Raw genomic sequence first — 22,178 nt, 5'->3', positions numbered from 1 at the left:
AGATGGTGACAAATGGCAATGATTTTAAATTAGTCCATAACCAGCCCTTTTTCTTCTTGCTCTTGCACCAATTGAAGACTTTAAAAAAATCCTGTATCCCAGAAATGTTGTGAAAGTACTGAGCTTCCTCACAGAGCAACTGTGATATGTGATTTTCTCATATTATTATCAACCACTCACTACCTGTAGTTTACTGATTGCTGATCATCCACTTCTTGCTCCTGTTCAGCTGGTATAGCTCTTTGCACAAATTGTTTTGCTGTGTGAATGGTCCACGTTGTAGTCCATGAGCTAAAGTCTCTTAATCTTTTTCATTTTTATGGGAGAGGACATTTTTTTCTCCTCATAATTATGAATAGTTTTGGTAATATTTTTTGTGCAGTTGTTCTTTCTGAGTCCGCAAATCTTTTTTCCTTGTTGAAGTTATCCAATGATGTCCGGCTGAAGTTATTTTGGTGAAAAAATAGAGAGTAGACAATCTCATATGTGATATATTTTCACAGTTCTTCCAGAAATCTGATTGTTTATGCAATGCATGCAGCTGTTTGCATTCTCTGTCTGCTTTATGTCTTCAGATATACTTCAGTAAAAATGGTTTTAGGTGAAACATGTCACCAATTTATCTGATTGTTTCCAATGAGTAGAAAATACGCGTGCCTTTAGGCACAGAGAATTTACAAGTGAGATAATGTGAGCACACAGGAGCAAGCTGCTGTTTGTATGCATTTCTGGCATCTCTGCTTGGTTTTGTAGAGCTTTTGGCAGATGTTTTGCTGGATATCAGAGAGACAGCTGCTTTTAAGACCAATATGAATAGATGCAAAAGAGGTCAAGCTGACCGGGTTCAAGTTGGTTTGATTCTTCCACCTCTGAGTGTAAGAGATAATGTAAGGAGGAATTAATGTATTTCTCATAATCATTGACCAGGCTACACTCCCTGTTTAGCATTTAAAATTTGGTTTTGAGCCACCAAGATGTCCTTGGGACCCTTAGGGATCACACTGCTTTTCCTTGATGTTGTTAATAAGCTATCAGCAATTCTTGGTGCTCTGTTGAAGTAAATTTCTTCTCCACTTTGATGGAATTTCTACAGATAGGCAAGCAATTTTATCAACTATAAATCTTCATCTTTGTTGTAGTACTGTCAAGTCTTAGAACTGCTGAATGTTCAGCATACTTCTAAGTAATAGGAATAAGGCTTTCTTCTGACAGGTCATTAAAAAGTACTTTAAAAGAGGGGAACTGAAACTTCAATGCTAAAATGTTGTAAGTGTCCATAATACTTTTTTGAGCATTGTAGAATTCAATGGTTGTAACAGCAGCTAAGAAGTGTTCATTTCCCTAAAAATGTGGTTCACCTCTTTAACAAATTGTGTTCTCTGGAAATCCTTGGTGAAGAGAATTCAGCAGAATTTCATGCTCAGATCTTGATGCATCCACAATATTTCCTTATTCCGTAATTTATCTGGACTTCTTTGAATCCTTTGACATGGTCCTTTACAACATCCTTCTCTCTAAACTGGGAAGAGATGGATTCTGTGGGTGGCCTGTTTGATGGATGAGGAGTTGGTCACACTGTCACATCTGGGGGGTGGTGGTCAGTGGCTCAGAGTCCTGCTGGACACCAGTGATGTCCCTTGGGGATCCATAATGGGGACAAGTGTAATTTAATACCTTCAGTAATGAAATAAATAGGGCAGGAGATCTTTCTCCTTTTTAATGCCTTTGTTAAAAATCAGCTTGGGTGGGAAGAATCAACGGGTTGTGCTCACGCTGCCACTGCTGCTTCCAGGAGTGGCACGGAGGAGGAGGAAAAATGTAGTTTTGTCCGGAGGAGGAGAAAAAATGTAGTTTTGTCCGCTGGTCTGTGGGCAGAGCTGGGGCTTCCATCCTCATGAGAGCACCAGGAAAGTCCCTGCTTTCTGGTTCAATGTTCGAGGCCCCCTTTCCAGCCGACATCTTTTATAGGTTAAGGTGAGAGGTAAAAAGGGTCTTAGCAGATAATTCTGTTCCTCACATCTAGACATCACTTCGATCCCCTTAATTCTGCGTTGGCTTGTTGTTTTTAGGGGTTTTTGCTAGGTTTGGTGAGAGGTTTCTTCATTTGCATGCCAGCCCCGATGTCATTTGCATGCCAACCCTGATGTCTCCTCTTCACCATCCGGGTGCCACTCTCCAGGAAGCAGCAGGGTGGCACTCGACAAAAAAGGGAATTCCCAACTATCAACAACAGATAGTTAACGAGAAACTATTAACAACAGGTGATTACAACAACAAGCAGTCGGAACTCCACCCTGGCAGCAACTAGCCCAACCTGTGAACTCTGCAACCTTTTAAAAAATGGGCAACTTTTCTACTCATAACAAGTAATGACACAGAAGGATATGAGCATGTCAGACACATCACACAGCTGATGACACCAAGCTGAGTGACGTGTCTGACACGCTCATACAGGGAGGAAATTGTACGAGGAGGCTCTGGATTGGTGTATTGGAGCTGTGGGGTGAAGCAGTCGGTGCAGATTCTGCTGTAGCCCAAAAATCAGGAGTAGAGGTGGTTACAGATAGCACTGCACAGGGGCAGATCCAGCTCTGCCTCCTGGCTCAGGGAGATACAAGGCCAGCATGGGGCTAGCTTGTTTAAAGCAGAGGTCTTTTTGAATGCTGTAAACTGCATTTGCCAGCTTTTGGCATCTGAAGTATTGGTTACAAAATGAGGGTGTTCTGCTGGTGATTTTAAGATGGTGTCAGTTTGGTGAAATGGCACAGAATGGTGTCTTTCACCAGTGAACTGGCACTCACAGATTGCTGTTACTGATGTTCTCTAAGTCAGTGGTTTTCTTAGTTACTTCAGAATCTCTCATTTCCTTGCTGCTTGCAAGACACATGATGCTGTTATCGTTTTCATCCACAACAGTTGTACCCTGTCTTGTTTGAACATTTGGCATGTGGAGAGTGCTTTTCTTATCAAAGTCAAATATAAAACACAAGCAAATGTGATTTTCATAAATTATCTTCGTTTTCTCAAGGCATGGATTCAGCAGCAAGTCACAGAAATCTGCAAATTGATCAATTTTGTGGAAATTTTGATATATTTTAATAAGATGATCTAAATGTCTTATGAAGAAAAACAGTACTGCTTTTATGGAGGTGAAGAGCATATTAATGCTCAGCTGTGTTTGAGGTTGTTTGGGGTTTTTTCTTAAAAATTAACTTTTTTTAAAATTTGTCTTCTTTTATTTAGAAATGTTTTTTTTTTCAGGGAAGTTCCTATGAAGGATGCCAAAGAATATGCAGAATCTATAGGTGCAATTGTTGTTGAAACCAGTGCAAAGAATGCTGTTAACATTGAAGAACTTTTTCAAGGAATAAGTAAGTATATGTTCTCTTTAATTAATTAATTGTGATTGCTTAGAAGTTTTCTGAAAATAGCTGTCTGTTTCAGGTCTATAAACTACTTTCCCAAGCACATCAATAAAACCTAAGAAGCCTGTGGTATGGCTGCTATTTATGCAGATGTAAACTAAGAACAGCTTTGAATACACCAGAGCAAAACATAGTAGATAGCAGATACAGAGTAAACCTGTTCCTTCTGAATCTGTATATAAATCCTGGCCTGGGTCACATCTGCTGTTTCAGACCAAGCCTGCTGTAGTGGCAGTACTGTTGATCTTATCATCATGTTGCTAAAAAACTTAAATGTTGATAAATGCTCCTGGAGGGCATTGGTAAGTGGAAGGTAGTAATTTTAAAAAACCCCAAACAGATACATTTCTTCAGTCCTTCTAAACATGATGAGGCTGGCTATTGTCATGAGGAGAAGAAAAACTGTCTTGTTCAGTTTGCCTTCCAGGGCTTCCAGTGCTGGTCACTGTTTGCAAGTGGGAAGGATCTTGTGGGCTGGAAGGGACCTCATGAGAACTTGAGTCCAACTTTCTGCCCAAGCAGACTTGCTGGTGAATTCAGACCAGGCCATAGTCTGGCTGGGCCCCAGAGCAGAGGTTCCACAGCCTCCTTGGTTCAAACAGTCCTCATAATGACATCCCCACATCAACCAGAGCCTGTCCTCATTCAGTTCACTCCCTGTCCTGGGTGCACCTCAGTGTTCAGTCTCTCAGCAGCCCTTCCCATGGGCTCTGACAGGCAGCTCTGTGGCACACCAAAGCCATTGTGTCTCCAGGCTGAGCTGGCCCTTTTTCCTCAGCGTCTCCTCACAGGGCAGGCCCTCCAGCCCTCACTGTCCTGCAGCCCTCCTTTGAGTTTGTACCAGCTTGTCAACATTTGTCTTGTGTTGTGGGGCCCAAAGCAAGTGTGACCCAGGTGGTGTTGGACCACATCTAAGAGGGGATAACTACTTTGCCCAATGTAATGTTCTGCCTTGGCTCGGGTGGCTTGCTGCTGGCTGTCTCTGCTGCCAGAGCATGCTGCTGGCCCATGCTCAGATTGCTTCCCTCAGGTCCTTTTTGGGCAGAGCTGCTTCTCAGGCAGCCAGTGCCCAGCCCCTCTCATAGCCAGGGGCTCTTCCTTCCCACGAGTAGTGCTTGGCATTTGTCCTTTCTGAAGTATGTAAAGGCTTCTTTTGACCAACATCTGCCTCCAGCCTGAGGCCCTATGAAGGGCAGCCTTGCCCTCAAGGATACTGAGTGCACCTCTGAGTTGGGTGTCATCTGAGGGCTGAATTGGGTGCCTGTTTTTTCATGCTGCAGGCTCTGATAAAAGGTATTTTATCAGAGTAATCAAGATAACTGGCCTATGGGTAGACACACACCATTAACCACTGACCTTTGAGTTGGATATTCCAGCCAGCTACTCTCACAGCTAACAGCCTGCCTATCTAGACTCTAACATCCCAACTTGGATGTTCCAGGATGCTGCAGGGAGAAGTATCAAAAGCCTTGCCAAAGTCAAGGTAAACAGCATTCAGTCATGCTGCCATTGAGGGAAACGGGGATGGCTGGACATGGTTAACCCTTGGTAAGCCCATGCTGACTGGTCTGGCCACCTTCTTCACCTTCTTGTGCTCAGAAGCAGCTTCTCAGAGGATTTGCTTTGGGTTGTCCCAGGAAGCAGAGTGAGGCTAATCAGCCTGTAGACCTCTGGCTTGTTATGTCCCTGTTTGAAGACAGATAGAACATTCATCTTTCTCCACAACCTTTCAAAAACAACAGGGATGATAAAGAACGGTGTTGCTCCCTATGCATCCTCAGGCTTGTATGGTTAAGATTTCTTAAGACATCCATAGTCTAATCTTCTTCCACTACTGCTGTTTCCTTCTCTCCCTGAATCCTCTTCTGGGGTGCAGAGACCTAGGAGACAGCATGTCCAGACACTCAACCTTGTGTCCTTTCCTTGTTTCCCATTATTTTTTTTTTTTATTTCACATATATTTAATCAGCTGATATTATCTAGCACACTTTGCCTGCGATGGGGCCTGTGGAACTGTTTGCTTTGCTTTCATGGGATATATTTGAAGTGGTTAATAAGAGCCAGTATTCCTAGAATACACTACTATTCTTTTGCCTCCTTTTAAAAAAGAGGTGTGTGCCACATGGGTGTCTGGAGGAACTGGTTCTTCCCTGTGATAGTTTACTTGTTTGTCTGCATCTGATGGTTGTGGATGTTCTTGCAGAGGAACTCATTCTTGCCACATAATTAGATAATTAGTTTCCAGCTTTGATAGGCATTGCTGCAGCTGGCGGTGTGCACTGTCCCTAATAATTAATATAATAGACGAGGAAAATCAGCTAAATTAAGTTTAGTATGAACTAGATACCCAGGCAAGTGCGCTTAATTCCACAGGCAATTACTTCTATATATAGAAATATTTGGTCTCAGTGGATCTACTTGTGACCTTATCAAGCACTCAGCAGAGAGAAAGGAGAGAGTTGGTAGAGTATGTTTATAGAAAAATAGTGGAAACCAAGTGAAAAATGCTTGATTAGCAGTAGAATTAATTAGTGTGATTGTGACTGGACAGAGAGTATTGATAAGTAACTTTCTGATGTTTTATACCACCTCAGTCTTAGTGCAATTTCCAAAAATGTCTGTCTCTGCCCAAGTTGCATAGCAACATTTCTGCCTTTTCAGAGTATGAAATCCTCCTGTGGCAATGTCTCCTACTCTGCTGGCTAATTTTGTTTGTGTGATGCCCTAAAAGTCACTCTGTAGCTTCAGATTTGCTTTCATGATGCCTGAGAGCTCCTGCCCTTCTCCCTGTGCTGCTCCTGAAGGGCATGGTGCAGCTCCCTGGCCTCTGAACAAGGAAGCAGCAATTTCTGTTTACCTTGGACTTTGCAGGTAGATTGTTTGTGTTATCTGTTTTATAGTCTGGATTTGGAAGGATATTCCAACATGTGTGGAGAATTTCTCTATTAAATCCTCCTTGAAATTGATAGCCTAAGCAGCCCAAAGTTTAGACTTCATTTTATTTTAGCTAAAAAAAATTACATTCTTCTTGCCTATGCTTTTCATTTCCCAGGGGCATTTTAACATAAAATTTTTCCTTCCTGAGATGTCTAACAACTGTCTCTTTCCAGGGACATTGTTGTGGATGGAGTGAAATAGTATGATGGAAAAATGTATACTCATAATGATAGGAAGAAGGCATAGAGAAAAAAGGGGAACTGGTATGTTTTGTTGACAGCCAGATAAATCTTGGAAAAATAGCAGAGATTGTAGAAAGATTGCTTCATTTCTAAAGTTATTATATTACACTGTGCTTAAAAGATTTTTAAATAAGTTTCTCTCACAATTTGAGGATTTGGCTGTTTAGAAGGATATCTTCATAGCACAGTCTCAACACTATCAACAAATAGTCTCAACAAATCTATCGCCCTTAATTTGTCTCAAGAAAATACAAGATGTGAAAGACTAGAATCAGTACAAGTTTCTGATCTTTTTGAAGATGGGTCAAATTTGACAGGAGGAGTGCTCTGCAGTTGCTACACTTGGGCAAATAAGGATGAGGAGGCAGACTGAGTACGAGAATCAGCAAAGTCAGTGTTCTCTGAGCTGGGAGTTTGCACTGGGTAATGGGCTGCAGCTCCTGGGTTCTGTTGTACCCATGGGATCGCAAATGATAAGCTACCTCACTTAGCCTGGGTTTGTTTAGCAGTGCCTGGCTGAAGGTTTGCTGTGATTGTGAAATGTCACATGACTGATTTATGTCTCTGTAAACATGAAATGAGTACTTTTAATACAGCTGTATGTTCCTCACTGGAGGTAGATTTTTCCCAATGTCTTTCTTTAAAGGTTTCTGACATAAAAAGGGCTTAACAGTTCGATGTTTCTTTAATTTGTTCCAGTAGTTCTTTTTTAATAGCTGAGTTTCTATAGGAACAAATGTTATTAACTTTTTATTCCCAGCCTTAAAAGAATCATAGGCACAGTGGCTCCTTGTTGCTGGTTTTTTGGCAGCAGCAAAAATGCCAAGAATGTATTATACAACAGCAGTATAATAAAGTTGTGCCTGTGCAGGGGGTCATACCAGTTCTGTATTGCCCCTTCTTGTTTGTGGGACTTTAGCCTACTGACCTTTGCTTGTGCCTGGCTGCTTTTCAAAGACTAAACAAGCTTCCCAGTGTGTGCTATCATTTAGTGGCAATCATACCCTTGCAATTCTCAGACACCTGTTCATTTACCAGCTCAAATAAGCGTGAGTTACCTCAAATCTGGTACACACCCAGCTGTTTCCCTCCAGCCCGTGTGTGTTGCCTGCCCCCTCAGTGTGAAGGTGGCCCAGATATGAAGGCGCGGGTTACGTAAGAGCCACCCTCGGTGCGCGCTGAGCCGAGCCCGCGGCTCCCTGGTTAATGTCCCAGGAAAACATGAAATAAACTTGGGCTTAAACAAAACAAGCATGATGGCCATGGGTTATTTTCTTTGAAGTCTGGCAAATCATAGGGCAATAGAATGGTTTGGGTTGGAAGGGACCTTGAAGATGGTCTAGTTCAGCTCCCCCACCACAAGCAAGGATGCCACCTCATAGATCAGGTTGCTCAAGGCCCTATCCAACAAAAGTCTGAGATCAGTGTGCTACCAAAAGGGGCAAGATTAAATCATTTCAGCATCCTCTGTTGAGGGTGAGAAGGAAGTGGGAAGCGCATTATCAGAACACTCTGGAGACTGTGCAAAGAGTGGTTAGCATGCTCACTCACACTGGTGCTCCTACTATGAGAAGGAGAGACTGGCTGATGTTTAAAATCCAGATAAGAACATTCTTCCTAGATGAGGCTTCCTAATTAGAGCAGTTTCTGTCTTGGGATTCAACCTTTCATGTGGTAAATGCTCAGTTATAAATGTATGAAGCTATTGATTTTCTGATGCCTTGCCAGCAGCTCATATATTGAATATTTAATGTAACCCAAATACTCGTTTCCTAGAAATACTGGGAGATTAAAAAAACCAAATCAAACTCGATCTCTAGCGTTTACACTTTAACCAGTTGTATGCTGGACAGGCTAAAGTGGAAGGTATGAACTACCTGTGAAATGGGTAAGGAATATTTTCCAGCAGACACTCAATGTTTACACTGACTCAGATGGGCTTGGATGGGTGAAATTGCAGATGGACAGTCTGCAAGCTTTGTGAGTGATGAGTGTGGTGGTTTTCATCCTTTTATCTGCTGATTTGCAGATATTTGTGAAGTACTTTGAAGAGGCCTATGAAAGATGTTTTAAGAAAAGAAAGTACATTTAGGTTACAAAGAAATTTGACATATGCCAATTTTTAAGGTAGTCCAAACTCATAATTGAATTTTTGTACAGGATATGAGAGGATGGAAGAACATTGCCCAAACTAATATTTGAGGTTATATTCTTTACCCTAGTTAGTTTATGTTAGTTTATGTTCCCTCTGTTTCAGGATTAGTTCTCCTCTCACTTTCAGAGTTCAGTGAATGGAGCAAAACTTAATGACCTTTGGACTATTCCTAAAGTTAAACATGTGAGGTACTGGATTCCTCTCCAAGGAGAGCACTTCAACTTAAAACAATAGTAAATAAACTGACATAGCCCAAAGTTAATTACAGCAGGCCCTTGAGTCAAGGTTGGATCTTAGCAATTAAGTAATTAGGAATACTGTTGTTTACTTTGATACATGCAAGATTTGAATATTTGTTTGGGGTTTTTTTCTGGAGATTTTAATTAAATGAGCAAAACATAGTTGTATTGCTGTTTCCCCTAGCAAGAATTTGTGTCAGCAATCTATGCTTTTGCTTTAGATCAAACCAAACCAAAGGCTTTATTTTCTTGCATGGAGATGCTGTTAGCTGTGCTATGAGGACTATTAAAATAATTGCCACTTAAATGTGTTTACTTATGCAGTCGATTTTATTTATTGTGCTCCCTTGCATGAAAACTTACAACATGAGTAAACAGTCAATTGGGGAAATCTTAATTATAAATATGGGGGTTGGGGGGAAAGAACTAGAGACAGACTAGTTAGCCAACCTTTATAATTCTTGTGAGAAACTTCTAAAATACCACTGAAATAGGTTTCAGAGCATGAAAGAATTGGGGGAGATGTGAAGTGGGACTGTTTTAAGTCCTACAGGTGCAGAAAACTGCTAAAACTGTTGGATCAGATGTGCCTGCTTTGCTCTGCCTGGTCTTCACAGGTGGCTGTTCTTTATTAATGAGGTTTGCAGGGGCTCGACTTGCTGGGATACAGCTGGCAATTTGAGGAGGTGGTTCTGGGCATTGTGTAGCTGTTGTACCCTGCTTGAAGTTAACCCTTTTTTCAGGTGAGCCATTAGAAAAGCTCACCTGAGTCTGACAGGTGTTAGGTTGCTTCTCTGGGGCAGAGTGGAATGGATTTCACCTTCCAGCCCCCTAAAAATTACCTAGTACATGATTTTCAGGAAGATGGAAAGAAAGGCAGAGAAAGCCACTGCAGAGGACTCCGCTTCTTCTCCTTAGAGTAATTGTTGTTGTGTTAGATAGCAGGACTCTGCTTCTTGAATGGCCTGAAGTTGTGTCTGGGGAGGTTTAGGTAGGATATTAGGAAAAGGTTCTTCACACAGGGAGTGCTTGGGCACTGGAACAGGCTCCCCAGAGAGGTGGTCACAGCACCAGCCTGACAGAATTCAAAAAGCATTTGGACAATGCTGTCAGGCACATGGTGTGACTCTTGGGGTGTCCTGTGTAGGGCTAGGAGTTGGACTTGCTAATTCTTGTGGGTCCCTTCCAACTCAGCATATTCTGTGATTCTGCAAGTCCTTGGGACTTGACTTCATCATCTGGATGTGCCAGTTTAGGTTGATCACAACACATCTGTTTCCACAGTAAATGAGTCATCTGTTCAATGCATTGTTGTGTTTGTCCCCCTGTCATCATGGTAACTGTTGCAGGTTTTTTACTGAGCCTTATGCTCAGCTTTAGGGCTGATCCCAAGCTTTCCTTTCATGCAGTCTTTTACAGGTCAATGATGAAACTAGTTTAATGTTTAAAAACTCAAACAAGAGCAAAAAACTCCGCTCCAAGCCTGATTTTTCTGAGCTAGTGAATGTCACAGCTTCCAACTGGAGCATCACATTCAAAAAGGAACAAAGAGAGCAGCTTTTATTACTTTCATGATGCCTCCTGCTTCCAACTGCACTAGAGCACTCCCTGTCTTTCTCAAGTTCTGTTCACTGAGCTGCCACCCAGCCTCTGCTGTCTCTCTTGCTTCTCTGCTTCACTTTTCATTTTTCTTCATTCCCATTTTGTTTATCTCTTGTTCCACCCTCCCATTTCCCAATCTCTGCCTCTGGCACTCTTAGAACAGCAACGCCCACAGTGCTGATTAATCTCTTAACAAACCTCAGATTCAGTAGCAGGAGTTGGAACTCCACCAGGTTTTGGAGAAGACTCTGACCTTCATTCTGGACTGCCTCAGCCCAACTCAAACATGCCAGAAAGGAGGAGATGCAATTGCTTTAATGCATCTGTTAATCTGGATGATTCACCTCAGAGCTGTGACAATTTCTGTAACCCTACATTTGAGCAGTCTCTGGTGACACTTCTTGTTTTACACATCAGTGTTTACTGGAATGAGAGGATGGAGGACACCAAGACCTCTTCAGGAATGTGCAGAGGTGGATGGTTACAAACAGTTTTATTGCACAAAATCTGTGAAACGTGGTCTGAACCTTAGTGAAATAAAATTGAAATATATAATCTTACATTTAATAATAGTGCAAAATCAAATTTCAAGTTGTAGTCAGCAACTTACTCTGTAGGAATATCAGCAATAGGAACCATATGGAATTTTCATACCAGCTCAGTAATATTTTATCCCCAAGTTCCTTGTTTCACCAGTTCAGCTGGAGAATTCTTAGATAAATGTGTATGCATTCTCTGTGAATAACTATTTCTGGAATCCTAAAACACACCTGTTGATCTTTGGCAAGCTGGCAAGTTGTGTCCTGCTCTTCAAAACAGGGTGAAGACTATTTGTGGTCTAGTTTGTCATCTTAAGTTAAGCAAGAGAGGAGAACAGGTTGTCCTGAGAGGGTGTGGATGCCCCTTCCCAGGAAGTGCTCAAGGCCAGGTGCCCTGAGCACTCTGATGTGGTGAGTGACATCCCTGCCCAGGGCAGGGGGGTTAGAACTCCCCAGATCTTAAGGGCCCTTCCCATCCAAGCCATTCTATTATTCCAGGAGTTCAATCTCTGATGGTGCTTTTAAGCTGACTCTATCTTTACCAAGCAGTCTTCAGTTTGAAGAGGAATTGCCTTTATGTTTTTATTTCTTCAGTATGAGAATTCCAGGGCTGGATGTCAGAGCACTGCTGCTTCTTTCTGACATAATCTGCGTGAAAGAAATAACCTACAGCATTTTTAATTTATGCTGTTCAATACTGGGATATTTTTATTACTCTGAAACAGAGACTGTGGATGCCAGTGAGATGCAAATTTTAAATGAGTATATACTTTCCAAAATTAATTCAGTTTGTGACCTCTGTTGATCCTGACTCAGTGCCAGCTATATTTGAGTTGGTGTCAGCAATATTGATGCCATATTTATCAGGAGCTGAATGACAAGATGAGATGATCACAGTGCTTTTAGGTGGCAATAGTGATTGAGCTGGGTTAGAAGCAGGAAGTGTAGATGCTGGATCAGCATTTCACTCCTCATCCTTAGTGTTCTCCTGCTGCTTAGGCCTCTCTCTGTTACAGTGCCTACTGTCAGGGAGGCCTAAGGAAAGACAATAGGTCAGACAGATTTCTGACTGATTTTTTTTATTCACTTTCCCCGATGCCTGATGAAAAATTGCTGTATCTTTGCCATGGAGATGGTTCTTGGGTGTTAGATTAAGTTTTATGCTCCAAGATTCCTATCATGGTAAAAGCTGCTTGGGCAGGGATGTCTTGTTAATAAACCTAAAATGGTTTAACTTCATGGTTTAATAATTATGGTAATAAGAGAAGTAATAAGTGAGGCAAGAATCACCTACTGAAAAAAAATACTCAGACTCAAAGTAAAAGTTTAGGCTGTTTAAACTTTTATTTCCTTACATTGAGTTCAAGGAGGGGGTAGTGGTAGCAAAACAGTAGAAAACATGGCTAGTTCCTGACAAACTGTACTTAAGTTCAAGAATAACTAAGCAGCAAATAGGTCTAGAGATTTTTTTGTCTTCATTATTTACAGTTGTTATCTATGTGGGTTTTATTGTTCTGAGAAATTACTTAAATCTGGGTGATTCTTAACAACATATATTGTGTCCTGGTCTGAACTGGACAAACTGCTTGCTGACCTTGAAGCCTGCAAGGTTTTTGCTCCAAAGATAAGAGTTGCCTGCTTCTTGGCATACACATCAGGACTACTGTAGAAAATACTTCTTATAGGAAATATGAAAAGCTGAGTGAAAAAAATAGAGTTAATGTCTTGGTTTAATGCATTTCTAAAATGAAAGTTAGGCTTTCATTTCTAAAATGAAAGTTTGCACATTAAAGCTCTCTTCTTCCAAAGTTACTGTTAGAAGAACAAACGTTTAGAGGTATTTGATTAATGGCAAATTATTTGTGGAAGCCATGTCTGGAGTTTCCAGGTTTTTTAGCTACTTTGTGCTCTGTCTGGGTCAGATTGACAGTTTTATTTTGCTGGGACTGAGTTGAAAGCCCTTTGGAAGTGTTAGGTACCTATGCACAAGTTCCCTGCAGGTCTCTATGACGACAGCACTGCCTTCTTGGAAAGCCTCTCATAGATACCATGTTCTTCATATTCTCTAGAGTTTTAAGAATTAGTGGATTCTCTTTGTCTCCAAACAAAGCCAACAGCACTAATGCATGTAACAGCTGGGTCTATAACCACCTATTCTGCTTTTTATTTTACTTTACAAACATGAAGTCTGAACAGAATGTTAAGCAGGATGTGAAGCTGATATTTTAGTGACCCAAACAGAGCTCAGCATTGTAATGTCAGTGCTTATACATGCTTTGGCCCTCAAGATACACATTTTTCACTGTGTTGGACCAGATGCAGTATCTTTACCTTAGTAATGGGAGGATGTTTCCCCTTCTCATTCAGCTGCACAAAATTATCTGCTTTAAAAATCACACTTTTCTTGTACAGCATACCTGTGCAGAGCTAACTGAATAAGAGAAAATTTGAATCTTGGCTAAAGGTAATTTAAGGACAAGTTTTACAGATCAAATTTTGCTGTTTGATTTCATTGGGAGTGGATTTTACTTGAATGCTTTTAATTCGCCCACCCACAACTACTCCCCCAAATAATTTGTAGGACTGAGGCTTCAGCATAGGTACATAATTCATAGAACATTTGGTAAGAGAGAGCTGTGAATGACTGAAGCAAAGGATGGGGAAATCTAAGCTGTAAAATCCACCTGGATTATGATGAGCTGTTCACAGGAACTCTGTGTTCTCTGAAAGTGGTATATAAGAAACAAATGTTAAATATTTTAACTCATGTTATTTAACATGGGTAATGGTAAACCCAGGAATAATTCATAAAAATGGATTCAGCTTCAGAAAAAAATTTTTAGGAAATCCACAAAGTGACGGGAAAGTACATTACCACGACTGTAAAATCTCAAGGTACTGATGGAGAGCTCACACAAGGTTTTAATGCAAAAGCCAGATGCACACCAGAGAGAGGGAGAGAGAGACACAGGATGGATTGGAGCTGGGAGAATTTCTTTCCCCATTTATTATTCTTCTTATTAAGCACATTGTATGTTTTCCACTAATGGGAAGGCAGTTAGACAAAAGATGCAGCAGTACTAAAAGGGCACACAGGGGAGGGATTTGGAGCAGTGCCCTTCTGCCCCAGGAGAGATCTCTGGCTCTTCTGTAATGGCTGGAATTCTTTCAAACACTCTAAATAATTGCTCCATAAGATGATTAAAAAATCAGGAGAGTTTGCAAGGAAAGGGGTGATGGTAATGTTAGGTAATCAAAGCTGTCAACTGGAAAGATGTGGATATGCCTAAAAAAGAGGAAGGGATTCAATGGAAAGGACAGATCTGTTTTTCTTTGTCAATTGTAGGCACCATGTGTTTAGTTACAGTGCTTTGTAAAACTCCAGTGTGCTAGGACTAAATGTCATGCAGATTTAGGATGGGCACAATCTCTTTAAACTTGCACCATTCACATTTAGGTGGAACTGGGAGAAATATGTGAATTTTCTCATTTTAAGTTGTAAGGAGCTCAGTAAGATAACTATTTAAAAATTCATGGATAATATAATTTCAGTGTACTTCATGTCTTCTCAGTAGCCATATTTCATATATTGTTTTTAATGTGAAAGTCTTTATTTCATGAGCAGGATACAAGGGAAAATATTCAAGGAACGGTTGTTTTCTTGTAAAGTTTCACAGATGTAATTCTTATGCAAGCTAAATTCTAACTGTTACCTGTATGGTGTGTTGTTCTCTCATCAGGAAAATTGAATTCATGTCTCCTCATGTGTTTCAGGTCAGCAAATTCCACCCTTAGATCCTCATGAAAACAGTAACAATGGAGCAATCAAACTTGGAAGGCAGACTTCACAGACGGGTAGGCGGTGCTGCTGACCCAACTTGATCTTTTTAGATTTACTTGAAAAACAGCACCGTTTGCTTTTTTTTCTTCACTGAGAAAGGACTTCGTGATCTCAGTGACGTGGCTCCTTATCTTGAAAGCAGTAATTTCAATACTTCCCATGAGCAATAACGCAAGGACCAGAAGCAGAAGGCTTTACTTCAAAGGGATTTTGCAAAACCCAGTTGGAAAATCCTCTCTAATATCCTGTCAAAATTACAAAGTACTCCGATTCTCTGTTTCAACCAGTGACTGTTTTGTTGGGGTTTTTTTTAATAAAAAGATCAGTTTTTAAATAAAATTTAGGTTTTCTGCAAAAACTTATCTTCTTACATTTGCAAAGTGGACTTGGCCTGTTTGTAGAGTTTTCTCTGTAATAATAGGGTGAAAAAATCTCATAAAACCTGAATTTTGGCTTACAATTTCTCTGCCATCTTTTTAGCTGGACTCTGCTTCATGATTTTTCTAAATCTGCAGCTTCATCTCCTACTTTCAGTAAACATCAGCAAGAAGTGGACTGAATTTGCTAACTGAAGAAAAAAAAAAAGGATCCAAAGGATGAGTGAATGCAGTTTTTATGGACTGGAAGTCAAAATCTGTGTCAGGAAGTGCTGTGTATGTGGAAGAAGGAGTTGTCACGAAGGAAACTGCTGGACCCCATACAGTTCCAGTGTGCTCCAGAAAGAAGTGAAAATGCAGCCCCTGTGTAGAGTGGAATGATTCCCCGTGTATGGTGTGGGTTCAATAGTTGCTGAAAATGTAAAATGAGCATAAATACAGGCTTAATATCCACTGCTTACCAGGGTTCCTGCAGATCTGTGCCCCAGACCAAAGTTGTCTGTGTTCAAGGTTGTGTATTCCTTGGTTTCTAAGAGAGGGTGCCACAGTGCCCCACTCAGTGTGGTCTCGGTGCTCTGCTCCAAGAGGTGTTTGAGTTCAAAGAACGATATTTCTGTACAAAAACTGCACAAGAGAGCACAATATTATTTGGGGTTAGAGGCTGGAATCTAAAAAACAAACGTGAATGTTTGCTTACAGATGTAATTCCCTGAATTTGTGGAGTAATCTTCTCAATTGTGTGGGGATGTGGTGTGGAAGGCACACTATGTGATATCTTTGAAGCGTGATGCACTTGGAAATGCAGTGGAGGAAAACATTCCTTTAGAGGGTTATGAAGTAGAAATAATGTTAAACTGTATGTGTTTTCAATTTCTGTCTTTTATGAATGTGTGTGACTGAGATGATAAAATCCAAATTTATCTTCCCCATCAATTTCATTGGAAGTGGGAATTGGAGTAAGAAATGCTGTATTCAAAACCAGAGCCCAGCCTGAATTCCACAACATTAATTTGTTCTCTTATGAGGAAAATTATCGCCGCTGCACATTTTCAGGAGGGCTTATGAAAAGCAAACAAAAGGGAAAAATAACTTTCCACAATAAATCATGAGCAGGCAGCCGAGAGCGTCGTTTCCGTGTTGATACATAGAAAAGCAGACCTTATTGGCTGGTTGTGAGATTGCTTAGATAAAATGTCACCAATTGTTAGGGCTTGAAACAGAGCCAGATAAAATCAACAGGAACATTTTGTCTCCAAGGGTTTGGAGTAGCATAGGTGGGAAACATCCCTCTGCATTTTATTTGAGAACCTATGCTGCATTGTTTTTTCACATGTAAGTAGTTTCTCCTATATTTTAGCCTCCTTTGAAAACACTCATTCTAGAAAATACAGCCTTGGAGATTTTGGCCAAACTTTCAGTTTTCAGCTGTGCTGATATATGATCCATGTCTCTGTCTCATTGCAGCAAGTATTTAACTGATAATCTAGGGTTATTTAAATGAAAATTCAGTAATCATCACTGTGGACAGCAGGGGAGGGAGACAGGCTCCCTTAGGGAACATTTAATTCCATCCCAGTACAAGCAAGTCTGCCAGGGATGCCTGGCTCTTTCACTAGGCTGGGGAGGGAAAAGCTTAATGTGGCCTTCAGTGCTAAGGAAATTCCAAACTTACCAACATCACAGGTTCATACATTTTATGGGTCTATGACCCAATGCTGGAAGAGATCTGATTCCTCCTATGTAAACCCAGTAAGAGGCTAGACCAGTTACCCAGAAAACAAGATGAGATCGAACCCATGTTTTTCGAGGTGCCATAAACTTTTGTTCAATATATAGCAGTTATCCGTAATTGATTTTTAAGCTTTTGTAAATCATTGTTGCATATTTTTATTTTTTCTACCATGGCATCTCAAAACTTACTAAATCCTAACTGAGACGTCTGAAAGCTTTTTAAGACAATTTGTGAGTACCCTGTATACTCTAATTTATGTTAGAAATGGCAATTGTTGCTGATCTTTATGGGATGTTGTCCTGAACAACCAGCTATCACAGCTGGCTTTGAGCAGTATGTGAATCAGAACAGGTTTATGAGCTATATGTTAAAATATTTTTAAATTGGAAGTTTTTATAATGGATCTCTGACAGATTTTAAAATTTGAATGGCGACTAAAGAGGTTTTGCTTTTGGTAGGGCAAATCTAAATCACTTTATTCTGCTTTTAGTCAAGAAAAAGAGTTAAATTAATAAGGAATCTGATTGTATGAGTTCTTGAGATTTGGGTTACTGGAAGCTTCAGTAGGGAAGTCTGAAACCAGAATAAAAATAACAGGCCAGTGTGCTGTGTAGAGCATCTCGCATTTTCTCTGAACACAGGGCCCACTTTTGACAATATTGTTGCCTCTCTGCTGTTTGTCAAAGCAAAGGTGTAGCCCCTTCAAATAGGGCAATTGTTTGTTTAAAAATAGTGAATTTAAAATGTAAAATTAATGATTTCTGCTCCATTGGTTCCCTGTATTTCTTGGAAAGTAGCACCACCCTTCATAAACAGTCAGAAAAATGACAATCTCAGAGTTGAAAGTTTAGCAGCAACTGGAATTCCTCTTAGTAGTTAATGGCTGGTGAAAAGCTGAATTACTGTACTGGAGCACCTGACTGTGTAACTGATCTTCTCTAATAACAATAATAATAATAATATCAATGCTGCAGTTCTTGGTTAGCCAGCTGGTGCTGGATTTGTCCAAGACTGATTTTCTCAAGAGAGCTGGCAGCAGGACTGAGGCACAGGCTGTAGTGCCAAGGATATTTGGTGGAGCTTGTTTGCACTGTGACTCAGGACTGTGACTGTCCAGTTGAGGGTGACTTGCTTTTCTGGCTTGTCATGAACAAGTTTTAAAAAAAATTATGAAGGAACTAGTTTTTGTATATGCTCTGCATATGTGTGTGTATATAAAGTATGGTTTTGTATTGTTCTGCTGACATGTAGTGTTTTTTTCACTATGTCTGGTTCTCATATACAACACATTTTATTCTGTAAGTACATTTTTCTGTTAGTGATCATTTCACCTATATGAACATAAAGTTGTGGATCAAAGGTAGCAAGAAGATAGAGATATGCATAGGTACAATTTCTGACTTGCCATTCTTGTGCATGAAAATGGCATATTCTAGAAAATGTTTGTCTTGCAGATTGAGAAATCTAAAACCAGACATATTTTTCAGGAATTGGAACTTAGAAGTAATAAAGTGACGCTCAAAAACTTATTATTTTTGGTCACAGTACAACATGTTATCTAAAGTGCTGCAATGTAATATGAGTCTGTATCAATACCCGAAAAACTTATTTGTCATCCCATGTCTTCACTAATCCTTCATGGCACATGGGAATAAGCATGACCAGATAGGTTACACGTGTGAGCATTCTGGCTGTCATCACACTGTTTCACTACAGTGATATATTTTACTAACCTACCCTTAATTATTTATACCAGAGTCGGTGATAAATTTCCAGTTTAAAATCACCTGCTAGGTACTCTTCCTCTGTTTTGTTTATATAAGAGCTTTGGTTGGGCTGGACCCACTTGCTTCATGTATGGGATGCTGCAATCTGTTAATACTTTACCTTTTGTTTTACATATTAATTGTATCATACCTAATAATATTTTCCCCCCTAAAATGTAGTTTTTGTGTTTTATTTAACCTACAATGATTAACCCTAATAAATGTTTTAAATGGTTCTGAATTGGGACTATCTCTGGTTTCAATAAAGCAGAACAAAATAGCTTCCATTTTGCATGTCCTTTGCTCTTGAAAAAGGCCTCTCTGCAGTCTGTGGATTACTTGCCTGGGATTTAAATGCTGCTTTAAACGTGTGTGGATGGCCTTTTAACAGAAAGTGAATGCATTCCTGGGGAATCCTGCAGTCCAGATGAACTCCCCAAAACCAGAAAAAGAAGATCTGAAAATCCTTTTGCTATGTTATTTGATTTATCCATTAGAAGAGAGGGACCTGAGTGGCTGGCATCTGCTTAGAAATTTAGAATAGTAGCTGTCAGTAGAAAGTGAGCTTCCAGTTACCACTTGCTTTGAATAACAGCAATGACTAATATGGCTTGTAAGACACTTCATCTTTTGTATGCTTTTATTTTTCACCCTACTTTATGTCCCTCCCTCAGACTTGTGTCTAGAAGAATTAACACTCTCTTAAGAAATGTGCAGTGTTTCATTCCCTTTGGTGCTATTGTTTCAAGAGGTATTTAACTACACCAGCAGATTTTTGCACTGTTTGGTTCATATTTTCACAGTTGTTACAACAACTATGGGGACTGTGAATGAAGAGCTGGGTTTATTAAGGAAGAACGGGGTTTTGGAGTAAGACTTTTCTGACTGCCATGATAAATTCAATGCACAGCAGTATGTAAGAAGCAGTGTCATTCAAATAACAGCACAGAACACCACTTTTCTGTGTAATGAGAAACCAGTATTTCAAAGACATTTCATACATGGTGAGTTTAGTTACTGCTGGAAGATACACAGGATCTCTTCCTTGCTTTAAAGCAATTAAAATTATCTTGAAAACATTATGTATCTTACCTCCAGCTGTGCATAAACAAGAAGGAACCCAGGTACATAAGTGTAAACTAAAGGGCGATGTACTTAATTAATGGAAAGCCTAAGCCCTTTAACTATTATCAGTGTGTTGGAAAATCTGAAGTGAATGCTGTTTTGCCCTTAGGTGTTTGAAGAGAATTGTGCCCCTGAATGGATCAGTCCTTGTGTTGTCAGTGGGATGTTTTACATGGCTTGGAAGCATGTGCTTGTGGTGCTCTAGGTTAGCTTGAAGTTGAATTCAGCAATGAGAGGGGAGCTATACGATTGACTAGAAAATAAATCTCCTCTGCTTTCCTTTGAAGATTGAAGGTTGTGTCTCAAGGTACTTAAGGAAAAGCATTTGACATTTCGGCCTTCAAAATCTTCACCACTGCAGCTTCAGCCTCTGCAAAGAGCATCATAGGACACCCTGCTGTGATCTCCTGAGCACTGAAATCAGGACAGCAAGGCTGATGAAATAGTCTGTGTAGCTACTTCATACCTCCACCCCCTCACCTAATCTGCAAAACTGTTCAGGCCACTACCAGGTTTCCCTCGCTTCCCTGAAAGGAAAAGAGTAAACTGAAGGATTATTATTTTTTTGTCCCCTTTCAGTGTTGTTTTATATAAGGCTACAGAATAATTTTCTTTAAAAGTGTTAAAACATTCATAGGGGGATAAACTATCTAAAGGTGTTGTACAAATGCCTTTGTTAATTGGTGCTGGTTACTCCCTAAGGACTTGACATCAATGATAGGATGGATGTCTTCATTGTGTAATGGGGTTCTTGGCCATCAATAAGGTCCTCTCTTGGACTACTGTTTTTTGCCAGCTGGACCAGGGATAAATTAATTGCTTGATATAAATGCTCTCACACTGTCCAAAAGTAAGACTTCACAAAAAAACTATAAAATCAATAGCTAGCCACATTTAACAGGTTAAAGATGAGAAAGAATAAGTATTAGCATAATATGGCAAAATATAGCTTTTTTCATATCTATTTCAGGTGGGTTTCTTGTGTTTCAATTAAGAAGAATCTTTATTGCAAAATGCCTGCATTTCTGCTACTACCAAGTGGGTCTTGATGCAGATTAGTTTGCCTTATTGCTTACCACTCCTGTGTATTCTGTTCAAATAGGAAGACAGGCTCTTGATACTCATTCATAATCCTTTTGTTTTCAAGACATAGCTCTAGAAGTGTTACTGGAATTTTTTTGTAACACAGGCATTGTGAAAATTTAAAGATAGCACACTGATAGAACTTGAAGTGTAAGAGACCTGTACAAACTTGCATTTAGTGTCACACCAATTAACAAGTTTTTAATAAGATATTGTTATTTAGTGTGGAGAAGAGAATTTTGAGGATCCTGGCTAGGTATTAAACATTTAACAGCTTGGGAAGGATTTCTTTTATCTGGCTGTTAAATTACTCATTTTTTTATCCCCGAGACTGCCTGAAAGACTTACCAAAAAAAAAAAAAAAAAAAAGAGCTTTCTTTGAAAAGTACTGACCTTGTTTTCTGAAAACCTCCTGAAGAGCTCAAGCTTTCTCTCTCCCATCATCTGCCAAAAGTTTTTTGAGACACACCTTATTTATGATAAAAGACTCAACCATACACTGGGAATTTTAGAAAACAAAAATGCCTTTCCCCTAAAGTCCATTTAATTCACATTTGTTTTACTTAATGCCACTCGTGCTCCCTCCACAGCAGTAAAATACATGTTTAAATAAGAAGATAAATATCTACCAACTAAACCCCTATTCCCCTACATCAAGTAGGGTACCCTGGGGAAATGATCTGTTACAGACTAAAAGAGAAATGATCCCTCTGCTTCTGATTACATATTGACAAGAACAAATCAATAAGAAAGTCAGCTTACATGTCTGAGAGATGCCCTTGAGGAAAATGAACATCACATTCCTTCCTCTTGGTCAATATAACATGACTTGGGGGAACAAGCAATAGCGTTGTTACTGACGAAAAATAAATTAAAAATGCTTAGGAGGATAGCAACAGTTTCTCTTCACTTGTTTAATAGGGTTGAAATGTAGGTTAATCATCTTATAAAAGAAATCCCTGTTACCTGTCATCTTCAGACATTGGCAGCTTTGCTGACAAATATGTGTTGGGAGTTGTCACAGGGGTTTAGCAAAAAAGAGCAATGGATTCAGCCTGGATGACACAATGCATTTCTATATTCCAGCTCTGCAAAAAACTACATCACCACCAAAC

At 39.9% G+C, this 22,178-nt stretch overlaps 1 protein-coding gene across 1 annotated transcript in view; it reads left to right on the top strand.

The window, feature by feature from the left end:
- The window catches only part of RAB31 (RAB31, member RAS oncogene family), a 62,189-nt gene extending 43,093 nt beyond the window's left edge, over positions 1–19,096 (top strand). The window contains exons 6-7 of the mRNA XM_058024312.1: positions 3,262–3,371; positions 14,914–19,096. Of these exons, the coding sequence (XP_057880295.1) occupies positions 3,262–3,371; positions 14,914–15,011 (208 nt within the window). The 3' untranslated portion in view covers positions 15,012–19,096. The remainder of the gene's footprint in view (positions 1–3,261; positions 3,372–14,913) is intronic.
- Positions 19,097–22,178: the final 3,082 nt, after the last annotated feature.

Source organism: Melospiza georgiana, chromosome 1 (genome assembly GCF_028018845.1).
Source record: "Melospiza georgiana isolate bMelGeo1 chromosome 1, bMelGeo1.pri, whole genome shotgun sequence".
NCBI classification, from domain to species: Eukaryota; Metazoa; Chordata; class Aves; order Passeriformes; family Passerellidae; genus Melospiza; species Melospiza georgiana.
Note: the sequence above shows the minus strand (reverse complement) of the source record. Positions and strands in the feature narration are given on the sequence as shown.